This window comes from Eublepharis macularius, chromosome 1 (assembly GCF_028583425.1).
Source record: "Eublepharis macularius isolate TG4126 chromosome 1, MPM_Emac_v1.0, whole genome shotgun sequence".
Taxonomy (NCBI): domain Eukaryota; kingdom Metazoa; phylum Chordata; class Lepidosauria; order Squamata; family Eublepharidae; genus Eublepharis; species Eublepharis macularius.
The window spans coordinates 251,814,261-251,826,826 of record NC_072790.1 but is presented as its reverse complement, the minus strand read 5'-3'; the positions used below and the strand labels follow the sequence as shown (position 1 = coordinate 251,826,826).

Here is a 12,566-nt window from a genome sequence, read left to right as displayed (position 1 = left end):
GAGAACATTCTGCTTCAAGCCTTCTGGAAACTCCCTTCTCAGATGCTTCGCTGTGCACCTGCATGGGGAATGACTGCATGCTCCAATGCAGACCTGCGGCCGAGTCGCATACCCCTAGCCTCAGCACAGAGACTAACAGGTTTAAAAAGGGGGGGGGGAACAAGTCTGGCAAAAAGATTGCCTTCCTGAGGTAAAAGTCTAAGGTAAAAATGTAAGGAAGGGCTGTAACAAAAATCCCAACTATAAAAAGGAAAAGGACAGGTATAGAGACATAGAGCTGGAAGGGACTCTAAGGGTCATCTAGTCCAACCCCCTGCACAATGCATGGTAAAAAGATTTGATGCTCCTGAAGTAAAACAGAAAAAAGGTAAAGCGTAGGAGGTTGTCAACAAACACCACCTAAAAGAATGAACCCTGCTGTAGAGAAAGATGGAGGCGCTAAAGCGGTAAGTAGTAACAGTGAAGAACAGAACAGACTGGACTCTAGTCTCACCTTCTCCCAGGCTGTTTTAAATCCTCGTGCATGCACTCCGGCAGCGACGTGATGATGTCACTTCTGCAAGTGACGTCACTACACTGGCCATGGGGTGACATCACTTCCGCAAGTGATGTCATGCCAGCTGCGCGAGCACTTCTGTGCTCACATGGAGATGATTCCACCGGTTTGGGGCCCAAATCGGCCCCAAATGAAGCATGGAAGCACTCCCGCAGCCAGTGCGATGACGTCAGGGAAGTGACGTTGCTGCGACAGGTGGGACTGTGTACAAGGCGTGCATTCCTGAAGTGCCTGCCGGTGGAGGGCAGGCATCTCAGGGTCCACCCAGCAATCAGTGGACAAATGGGCAAATCCCCCCCAGCAATTGGTGGACGAAGGGGCAAATCCCCGGGAGTTTGCCAGTGGGAACCCTAGACAGGGTTGCCAGTCTCCAGGTGGTGACTGGAGATCTCTTGGAATGGCAACTTATCTCCAGCCAACTTCAGTTACTCTGGAGAACACAGCTGCTTTGGAGGATGGACTCTATGGTATTAAACCCTGCTGAAGCCCCTCCCCTTCCCAAACCACACCCTCTCCAGGCTCCACCTCAAAAATCTCCAGGAGTTTTCCAACCTGGAGCTGGCAACCCTACCAGAGAGAGGCAGAAATTGAAATGCAGAAAACTAAGGTGGAAAGAAAGGGGATTTACCAATGTGGCAAAACAGAAGGAGGGTAATGTAACCCCTAGGGTTCAAGAAACAAACTATCTAACAGTAGATATAAAAAGAATTCTCTGATTAAAGAAGCGGTGTGGTTTAGAGACTTATTTTGTGAATTCTGAGAAAGCCTGCTGGGATTTCAACATTCCTGGTTACCAGAGAATGACCCACATAAGACCACAAATCTCTGGGGGTCTAAATGAAGTTTACAGTGAAAGGGGGGGGATGATGAAGTAAAAGACGATGATTGGTTCAAACAGCAAGCAAAGCAAATACTTGGAGTAACGCCACAAGGAACTTGAGGGAAAAGCCTGAGGAGATTTACGCTCAGGTGGCGTATAAATTAGATCCTTTATTGAAGCAGAAAGCCGCTAAACTGTTATTGATCTCATAAGACTGGAGAAGTTTTACAGAATAGTGCCCAATGAATATTGCAGGCTGGTACAAGATAAAGAGCCAGAAACGGTAGCCAAAGCTGCTGAGATCTGGTGTTGAGGAGAGCCAGGGAGGGAAAATTCTGCTCTGAAAAATATCTAGGAAGGGGTGAACAATAAAAAGAACCTCGCCTGGCTGACAAAAACTATACAGGGGTGGCAAAATGGCCAAAGAAACTCCTCAGGCCTAGGATGAGGGCTTCTGAGCGAAATATGTGGCAAAATAGGACACGTGAGGTACAATTGTCCCCAAATAATAAAAGAACAGCCCCTATAATGCCAAATAGAAAAGAATCCAGTAGCACCTTTAAGACTAACCAATTTTACTGTAGCATAAGCTTTCGAGAATCACAGTTCTCTTCATCAGACGCATCTAGTTAACAGAGCTGTGGTTCTCAAAAGCTGACGATGCATCTGACGAAGAGAGCTGTGGCTGTCGAAAGCTTATGCTACAGTAAAGTCAGTTAGTCTTAAAGGTGCTACTGGACTCTTTTCTATTTTGCTACTACAGACTAACACGGCTAACTCCTCTAGATTTATAACGCCAAAATAAGTTAACGTTATAAAACAAACACAGCCTGCCAAGGTGCCTCAACAGTTAACTGCCGCAGAGGGCTCAGAATGTTCGAATGTTCAAAAGTTTCTGTGGAGAAAGAGGCACCGGAGAAAGCAACGGCCATTTTAAGTTCAGGGCATGCCAGAACCTATGTGATCCAAATGCCTGGGGAGAGCATGGACCCATGGACCTGCTGCAGTGGATGGAGCCCACGTATCAGCACAAGGAATTCAGGGTCCAAAGTTAGTGCCATCAAATCCCGCCTGGTGGAGTTGGTGGAGGTGAGAAGATTGTTCATTAAAGGGCTTGGAGAACCTGCTGCTAAACTATAAAGACTGGCATGGTCTTTGGGAAGTGGGGAGTGCTAGATGAAATTCCCGCTCCCGCGGTGTTGAGGAATGACCTGGCAAAGCACGTAGCCATGGTGAATGCGACCGCTGGCTCATAAATCAAAAATCAGCGAGTAAAATCCCATCAAGAACTAGGGAGAGACACTCAAGAAATCTTTCAACAAAATGCAGCCTCGGAGGAGGGGATTAAAGAGCAGGAGTGAGTGAAGGTAACCTGCATGATTCCAGCAGGAAACCAAAGATCGGCTACATTTGTATCCGAACCACAACAGGATGACACACTGCCGTCCTTATGGGACCGGGCTAACACAAACCTTCCTAAACCAATACTTGAACAGCCAAGGAGCTTTATATATGAACGGCACAACTTATACAAAGAGTCTCTGAAGAAAAGAGGATGAGATGCAGAAAAACCCCATAAGCCACGGAAATATAGATTGAAATTACTCAGAGTAGCACATGCTGGTCCTTTCGTTGGTCACCTGGCGGGAGGGGGCACAGAATTAATAACAGATTGAGCGAAAAGTGCTACTGGTCAACAACCAGGCCAAATGGGGCAAAACGGTTAGTAAAGAAGCTTGGAACCACATCCAAATGAATTCCCTTGCAGTCCTTAACTCCTGTGTGTCTGTACAGGCAAGAGTAAAACTTTAGGACAACATACCACACGACAGACTGGTTGAAGACACAGCAACAACAATTGGGATAGGAAAAGGGAAAGGGAAGAAAGTGAACAATGACTTTGAACCTTTCAAACAAATACATGCACCTCGGTATTTGTGTAATAATAAACTTCATACAGAGGCCATCGTAGCACTTCTGTCAGGGGACAGCAAGTGGGGCTTAAGTGGAAGAGATCATAGTGGTGCACTCAGTGGCCCTCTTCAAGGAGACACCAGAGAAACGTGGCAGAAAGGCCCCATAGATCTCCCAAAGCAGCGTGAAAGGGGAGTTCAGACTACATGGTGTGGTATCTGTTTGCCAAAGGAAAAGCAGCTCAACGACACAAGGAAAGAAAGTGGGGAAATGTCGAGGCAGCTGTCTACTTCTCACGCTAAAATGACTGTGGCTGGTTTCACGTTAAAGAACGTGGTTGACTTTACACCTAACCGAGAGGGTCAAGAATCGATGATCAGAGGTTACAGTCTAAAGTGTTAACACAAGTTGACATCTCATATGGAGGGGAGAGTGGATTGTGTTGACCAGTGAACTGTCCGCCGAGGTACTGCCTAATGTAAACATCATTTAAGAAAAAGATCGACCACATTCCAGAGATAAAGAACTTTGGCAAGACAATAGGGAGACACATATGTAGATGGCCGGAGGAGGGCTTGTGTCGAGCTGGAAAAAAAGTTATGGCGCAAAAGGCATGTGCAGAGTTAAGAATTATAGGGTTGAAAGGCACCTGCAGGGTGATTCTGAATGCATGTCTGCAAAGGGAGGAGGTAAACCAATTATTGCCTCTATGGGATAGGACAAACTCACCTGAGGGAGGAGTCAATCACTGAGTAAATATGGGACAGGTGAATCTGACTGCCAGCCTTCCCTACAGGTAACAGGCATCTATGTAGGTGGAAAGTGAGTTCCTAGAAAGCCATAGGTGAGTATGGTGGAGATGGAGTGCCTAGCTATAGTATGGGCATTAACTAAATGGAATCCATACCCAAGGAGAAGGAATTTACCCCTTTCATATTGTTCTCTTCCTATTTGGGTTGGTTACACTGTACAAAAGGGAGCCGCAGCAACCAGTTGTATTGGTGCGTTGGTCTTTCATTTTGACCTTGGGGGGCCACGTCAGGGTGTGGTCTCGCCGATGCCATATCACGGAAGAGAGAACAAGGATGATAGCCAGGTAAATATGTTCAAGTTGTAAGCCATCTGCAGAGATAATAAATATGCTTAATGTTTTTTTTTCTCCTCATGAAACCCCAAAGTAGTGATTTTTGTAAGTGTATGGGACAGAGAAGAAAGCTGACAGGAAGAAAACTGATCATACGAAATGTGGCATTGGAGGAGAGTTTTGTGGATACCATGGATGGCCAAAAAGAGAAAGAAGTGGATTCTAACTCAAGCCAAGCCTGTATTCTCCGTAAAAGAAAAAATGACAAAACTGAGGCTATTGTACTCTGGTCACATAATGAGAAGACAAGACCCAGTGGAGAAGACAATAATGCTAAGAAAAGAGGAAGACGCAAAGGGAGATGGGTGGACTCAACAAAAGAAGCCGTGTCCTCCACTTTGCAAAATCTGGGCGAGGCTGATAATGATAGGACGTTTAGGAGGTTGTTAATTCATGGGGTTTCCCCTATGAGCCCACTCGCAGGGAGGGCGGAATACAAATCTGAAATAAATAAATAAAATAAGTTAGAACCAGAGGCCTTAGAGTGTTAGTCTGTAGTTGCAAAATAGTAAAGAGTCCAGTAGCACCTTTAAGACTAACCAACTTTATTGTAGCATATGCTACAATATTGTATTGTAAGTTGGTTTGTCTTAAAGGTGCTACTGGACTCTTTACTATTTCATAAGTTAGAAGCAACCTGACAGCACATCTCTCTCACACAAACACACGCACGAGAGAAAATGTAAAAATTTTACGTCCCAGAATGTATTTATCTGTCTCAGATACATATCAGCAGGAAAAGTGTCTTCTGGGGTAATTTGGACAAATTTCCAAAGTGTCAAGTGCCTAGACCTCATTGAGGTCTTAAAAGACTCTGGAGGTGTTAAAAGACTCACTGGTTTATGGTGGGAAGCAGTATGAAGAGCTCACAGCAGCCTGTGAGCTGGTGGCCTTCAGTGAAATGAATTTTCTCCAGGCAAGAGGAATTTTCTAATTCTCTGGTTCATGGCATGCTCTTTCCAGAGGGGTAGCCATGTAAGTCTGCTGTAGCACAATGAAACAGAGATCCAATGGCACTTTAAACGTGACCAACATTTATTCCAGGACGAGCTTTCCTAAGATAGAGCTCATTTCTTCAGATACCCTTCAGTGCTGTGAAATTTCCTACAGGAAAATTTCAGTTTTGAAGAGGCGTGTGTACTTTTAAGGCCACCAACAAGAGGCTAGCAAACCATTACACGAGCTGGTAATTTTTGTAGATTCATTTACAAGGCTGGTCTAAGCTCAAGATTTTTTAGAACGAGCACTAAAACGAATTGTCTCAAGAAAATCCAGATTTCTGCACTCCGGCGGAGTGCTTCAAGGTAGGAAGGAGGAGCGAGAAATTGCAAAAAGTGTAGCCTCCCCTCCCTAGCCGATAGAATATCCCGCTCGGGCTTCCAGGTAGCACTAGCCCCCTCCCGCTGTCTCTTCCCCTTCTCAAGATTACTTTCTGCATGGCAATAAGGACTACAATTTTCGGAAGGAAAAAATGATGAGATTCTCAAGAACTACAGGATACACATGTGCCACAGGCATAAGGGAAGTGTGTGATGTTTTAGGTTATTATTTGATCCAGACCCAGCAAGCCATGAGTGGTTGCCCATGAAGGGTTCAATAAGCTTCCGGTTTCTTTCCCGGTCAGGAACAGTAAAAATAAAACAGCTATCAAAGATGTGGTAACTCATAAAATGTGACTGCATTCAGCTTGGCAAGTCACCAGTCGCCACAAAGATGAATTTAGATGGAAACGCCCAAACTTGAATCCAAAGCGGATTCAAATTTGCTCCGAATTCCTGCCCCGCTCACAAGGAGATTCGCTCTGGCCATAGCCAGCCCTCCTCTGCGGCCGGTTACCCCGTTGCCTTTCTCAAGGGTTTTGTTTGCTTGGGAAAGGGGAACTCCTGAGTTTGTATTTCTCAGCTTCTGCAGAAACAGCCCAGGAAGAAAAACACACTTGCGCTTTTTTCTTAGAAGTTTCCCCAAGAAATTTCAGAAATGAACTCAACATGAGCGGAGCAGGCAAAACCTGCCGATCCCTAGTGACGCGGCACACAGTTCGAGAGGAAAACAGAATAAGCAGCTCTGTATGAAACTTGCCTCTTTCTTCTTGACCTTCACGTCTGCATCCAGGCCCGTCTCCTCCTTGGTTGCAAGTCCGACAGCCGAGGCCTTCTCGGATTCTGCCGTTTCCGCTTTGACCGGCTTGGCTTCGGCTGCCTCGTGCGTCCTGAAGGAGGACCGACTGTCGTTGTCCTGGAAGCTGTCAGGCATAGTGGAGCTGAGCCAGGAGGCCACCTTGTTCTTGGAGGTCTCTTCCGAGAAGGGGGGCTTGCAGAACGTGGTCTCCTCCTGGCTGACCTGCCTGGCCAGGCCGGAGTCCTTGGAGGCCGTCTCTGAGAGGCCGTTCTCCCTCTGGCCCCGCGTCTGGCGGCGGGTGGCATAGCTACGCCAAACCGAGCTGGTGCTGAAGTCCTCATCCTTGCAGAAGTTATCGTCCGAACTGTCCTCATTGGATTCCTCCGGTTCCTCAGAGCCCGAGTTCTCGTCCTCGTCGTCCTTCAGGTTGACGCCACTGCTGTCGGAGGAACACTTGGCCTCGCTCTCGTATCCCTCCTTCGAGTTCTCCACACTCTCTATGTGGTCCAGGTTGGCGAAGTACTCGTCTCCCATCTCCAGGCCCTCCTTATCAGCAAAATCGTCCGTCAGGATTTTTCCTGCGGGGAAATCACAAAATTGGGCACTGGGCTAAAATATTTATTTATGTTATTTATAGTCGGCCTTTCTCGCTGGGACTTAAGGTGGATTACACAAAGTCAATACAGTCAACGGGATGGGACATCCAACAGGCCAGGGGTCCCCAACCTTTTTGAGCCCGCGAAATGGATACCACAAAATGGCTGCTGCAAGAGGCGGATCCCGCCACAAAATGGCTGCCACAAGTTAGACAGGGAGGGAGGATGCTTCTCCTGTGGAAGTGGCTTCTGCCAAAGAAATGTCTCTACAAATCTGCACAGCCGATCAAAGGCCAAAAGCACACCCGGCCCCACCCACTTTCTAGAAACACCTGACGGGCACAATGGAGCCCACAGACACCACGTTGGGGACTCCCGCAAGAGACAATGCAACAGGATTTGACTTGTAGAGCTCTGGAACTAACCGTAGATCAGAAACCGTGGTGTATCAAAGCTTAAGCATAAACATGGCTCATCTGAACAGGGCCTTCTGCAAGTCCGCCCTGCAAATGGGCAAAATCGACAGCTGCCCGTACACAGGAGTTCTCTGTTGTGGCAACAGCCTGCCCACGGTGGTTGGGAAGGCTCCCAAGCTTCCGGCGTTCCTCAAACTATGTAAATCAGAATTGTTCAGGGATGCATCTTTATAGGAATATATTATAACAGAATGGTTCCGGAAGTTGCTTTATAATAGGAATGTAGTAAAGAGACGATGCATCTGACGAAGAGAGCTGTGGTTCTTGAAAGCTTATGCCACAATAAAGTTGGTTAGTCTTAAAGGTGCTACTGGACTCTTTACTATTTTGCTACTACAGACTAATACGGCTAACTGGATCTATGACCATCCTATGAACTGCATTGACTTACACTGTGCAATACACCTCACGTCTCAGGGAGAAAGGTGGATTATAAATAAAGCAAATAAAATAAAAAACAGAACCCACTGGGTGGACTTGTCCAGCTGCTCTTGCCCGGCATAGTTAAAATGGGGAGGGGGGGGGGCACCAATCCAGGCCAGTCGCAAACACTTTGGCTGGTTGCTACAGGTGGTGTAAGGCGACTTCAGGATCAGCCCCAGACTTGCCCGCTGATGCCATACCTGCATAGATGCAGACGAAAGAGCCCTTGGCAATGTCATCCAGGCACCGGATGCCCCATCCTTTGTTCTGCGTTTTGAAGAGCTGCAGCCGCACCTGGAGGCCGTGCTGCACCAAGCGGTTGGTGCACATATTCTTGCTGCATTTACACCGCTTGTTGCACTCGTAAACTCTGGCAAAGGGGGGGGGAAGGCGGTCACGAGCGTAATCATATTGGAAGGCCCACCCACGCCCACATGAACCTACCTGACCACTCTGGTCACCTTTGGAGGCCCTGTTTCAAGTGCCCCCTCCCGCTGAGACTAGAGGGTTGGAAACCCCCCAAAATGGCCTTCTCGACCACTGTGCCAAAAACATGGCCCAGGGAGATTTCTCTATCTCCTGCCTCTATTGTTCTCGTCCACCACAGCTATGAGGACTTTTTCATTTGGTTTAGCATTCCCATGCTAACTTGAATTAGCCCTCTCCCCTGGCTGTGTGTATTTTTTGTGTTTGTTTTTTTAGTAAAAAGTCCAGTAGCACTTTTAAAACTTACCAACTTTATTGAGGCATAAGCTTTCGAGAATCACAGCTCTCTTCGTCAGATGCATCTGACGAAGAGAGCTGCGATTCTCGAAAGCTTATGTGATTCTCAAAAGCTTATGCCTCGATAAAGTTGGTTAGTCTTAAAGGTGCTACTGGACTTTTTACTATTTTGCAACTACAGACTAACGGCTAACTCTTCTGGATATGTTTTTTAATGCGTTAGTTTATTTAAAGTATTTTTGTATTTTAAATGCTCTGTATGGTCTGAAATGCTTTCACGTTTGAAATGTTTTTGATATTTTAATATATTAATTTTGCCACCTTGGGGACCCTGAATTGGGTGGAAAGGCGGCACAGAATCTTTAAAAATAAATAAATGAAATAAGGACGCCAGGGATCTACTCCACGGACAGTGGCACCTCCCCTGACACTAGAGGAACAGCCTCTCGCTTCCAGGGAAGGTTCCTTGTGCTGGGGGGGGAAAGGATCCCTAGGTCCCAACCCTTCTCTGTCCCGATCAATATCCGGCATCCTGTTCCCGAGATGAATACTTCATTCCGACACCTGCAGTTTCTGCGGCAAGTTTCTACACAGGACACAAGAGCAGCAGCCGTCTCCTGTCCCCGACAAACTGGTACTCGGAGACAGGCTGCCTTGGGAGATGGACGGTCCGGTTCGTTAGCATGGCTAATTAATCTTCAATAAGTTGCTTCTTCTCCGTGAGTATGTCCGATCTTTTCTTAAAGCCCTCTAAGTAAGCGGCTACAGCACCAAATCTTGTGGCACTGAGTTCCACAAGCTCCAACTGTGATTTGTAAGAAATGTCCCTGGGCCAGTTGCCCGAAGATCACTTTCCAGAGGTTTTTAACAAGCCTAGACTTACCCTGTGGGAAGACACTCCTCCAGTCGCTTGTGCTGGTACCCGGAATGTTGGTTTATCTGTCCCCCAGGAGTGCAGGCGGTTGCCTGGATCGTCAGCTGGTGGCAAGCACATTTTGATCTTTCGGGGGGGACAAAACGCACGGTTAGAAACAGGAGGCTCAAGCTGCCGAGAGATGCCTGAAGGGGCCACCTAACTGAACCTTCCAGCGATTCACAATGTGACTTCCCCTCGGCTCCCTAGCACCCGGGCCTCCAAAGGAATGATGGAGACGAGGCAAATGGCAGCCCAGGCTAGCAACCTGCCTGAACTGGACTTATTGCTATTGAAAGAAGAATTGTGAATGGGATTTGTTACTGCCTTAAGCTTCTCTCCCAACAGAAGAAATATGTGGAAATACGCTGGTCCCAGTCCTAAACGGACTGGGACCAGCATACATGAGGGACCGCCTCACCCTATATGTACCTCAGAGAGCTCTTAGATCTGCAAGTAAACACCTACTGGCGGTCCCTGGCCCCAGGGAGGCTCGGCTGGCCTCGACCAGGGCCAGGGCGTTTTCTGTCCTGGCCCCAACCTGGTGGAACTCTCTGTCAGAAGACACTCAGGCCCGCCAAGATCTTGTATCTTTTCGGCGGGCCTGTAAGACAGATATTCCGCCAGGCATATGGTTGAGGCCAGCACTGGATCCATCTAATCAGCGTCCCTGACGGTCTCCTGCCACTGTGTGTGGGGGGAGCATATGGTCCATCTGCCTCCCCATGCTTGAGGAGTTAGAGGTTCACCAACCCACACCTCCACCCTTTTCTTCCCTTGTGTATGGTGGGCAGGGACAGGGGGAAGGGTGCCCCATCTGGAATGTGCATATCCATGTTTGCACTGAGATGCTATTTTATTGGTTTTATCTATTGTACCTGATTTATGATTGTAACCTGCCCTGAGCCTGCTTGCAGGGAGGGCGGGCTAAAAATTCAATAAATAAATAAATAAAATCAATTTCTATACTTGCTGTGTTATTCTTGACGAGGGGAGCCTATTTGATTGGTTTGAACTATATGTATATCATTGTATGTTATTTCACAACAAGTTATTTCTATGGATTATTAAACTGTTTTTAATAGTGTGGTATTTGCACCCTGCAGCTACGTACTTTGTACTTTATTTACAAGCCTTGGGCTAACAAGAACATTTTGTAATCTTCATGACATCTTCCAAGCTTGGAGAAGAGGGCACCATCTCCCTGACCTCCTGAAACATGGACAATCCTCGACTCGAACCCATTTCAGAGCTGGGGGAGAGGGGAGGGGCTTAGTCTGTACAACCTGGCAATCATGACTCCACCCCTCTCACTGATGGGACGGTCACGGTCAACGAGGGGAACAGACTTCAGCTGGCTACCCAAGAGAGTCGAGATGCATGGACAGACCCCTAGCACGCAGCGAGCGTGTTTCTGCAGCTCTGGGGGAACCATTAACAGGCCTCTTTACCTGGGGGGGGGGGGCGCGGTTTCAAAACCTCAGCCTTGGCCAAAGGGGGAGAGAGTCTTAAACTACAAGAGACAAATAGTTGGAAAATATATATTAGCTAAGGTTAATTATTAAGTAATTCGATCTTAATAATGGGAAAACTTTCAGTTATAAATTTTGTATTTTTATAATCGTCGTAGCACAAAGTCATATATCTGGTTTAATTTTCCTCCCCCCTTTTACCGCACCCCCCTTGAATTGAAAATAAAACATTTTTGAAAATTTTAAAAAGAGAGACAAAACCACGATGCTCACTTGTCCCGACACCCATCGTCGCAGTCACACCCCACTAAGAACTCTGAGCTGATGTTGATGTAGACCCCTTTGCCTGGGATGCGCTCCTTGCTGTAGGCCACCTGAGGCGGGGGCGTGCTGTCGATCTCATTGACGCACGACAGGGGGACGTCCTCCTTGCCCTTGGTGATGTCGGCAATGTAATAGAACGGCTTGTACGGCTGAAACTTGCGGTCCACCAACACGTAAGGATCCAGGCAGAACATCTCCAAGTAGAGGAAGTCACAGTCTGTCTCAAAGAGGTACCGCTCGATCTCGCCCATGCTGCGCAGGCACAGGCCACAGGGCGTCTTGTAGATGACGTGGAAGCCCGTCTTGCGGTTTATGCGCCGGCGGGCTGTCATGCGCCGGAAGTCATAGAGGAGCGGGATCAGGAGAGGGTTCTTGCTGCGGTACTGGTCACTGCGGAAGGGGCGCACCCGCGACAGGCAGGTATAGCTGCACACGTGGGGCAGGTAGAAGAGCTTCTCCACGGGGGCCCTGTAGGAAGGCTCGGTGGGGAGACGGTCTACTACATTGTGGAACTGCTGAACGATGCTGCTGGCTGGCTGAGTGCTAGAGAACCTGCCATGTGGAAAGAGGGCAAGCGATCAGACCGTGCTTCAACTCAGGACATCGACCAAACTGCGGTTAGCTTCACTGCGATCCAGTGCAACGGCTCCACTGATGAAATACGGTTGGGCCTGCAAGTCTAGATCAGAGGTGCCAACTATAGCTTGGCATGATGCCTGAACTGGCAAACCCAATTGCTTTTCCTCAGGAAGATGCATCACAGGGGGAGGAGCAAACACACACTTGGATGGAAAAGCAAAATCCCCATACAGGGAGAAAAGTGGGAATTCAGTATTTGAATGAACAAATGAAGAGAAAGCAGGTAAGATGCTTTAATCCACAGTTTGCCTCTTGTGTGTGATGGCACCCGTATCAGTGTAGGACAGAGGCCCCTATTTGGCATGCCATGGCAAGCTCTAACACCTTTCCTGGCACTCACCAAGCATCTTCTCCTCCACACTTAAAGTTTTATCCGTGTGTGTGATTCCACCTCCTGCCACAGCCAGGATCCTAAGGGTGCCCGCAGGCTCAAAATGCTTGGAGACCT

The 12,566-nt window shown here is 47.8% G+C and overlaps 1 protein-coding gene across 4 annotated transcripts in view; it reads right to left on the bottom strand.

Annotated features, from left to right (window-relative positions):
* The window catches only part of SETDB1 (SET domain bifurcated histone lysine methyltransferase 1), a 42,501-nt gene that overhangs the window by 9,054 nt on the left and 20,881 nt on the right, over window positions 1-12,566 (bottom strand). For all 4 annotated transcript variants that reach the window (XM_054998083.1, XM_054998102.1, XM_054998093.1 and 1 more), the window contains 4 exons: window positions 11,429-12,031; window positions 9,654-9,770; window positions 8,248-8,417; window positions 6,514-7,130 (listed from right to left, as the gene is read on the bottom strand). In XM_054998083.1, coding sequence (XP_054854058.1) covers window positions 6,514-7,130; window positions 8,248-8,417; window positions 9,654-9,770; window positions 11,429-12,031 — 1,507 coding nt within the window. The remainder of the gene's footprint in view (window positions 1-6,513; window positions 7,131-8,247; window positions 8,418-9,653; window positions 9,771-11,428; window positions 12,032-12,566) is intronic.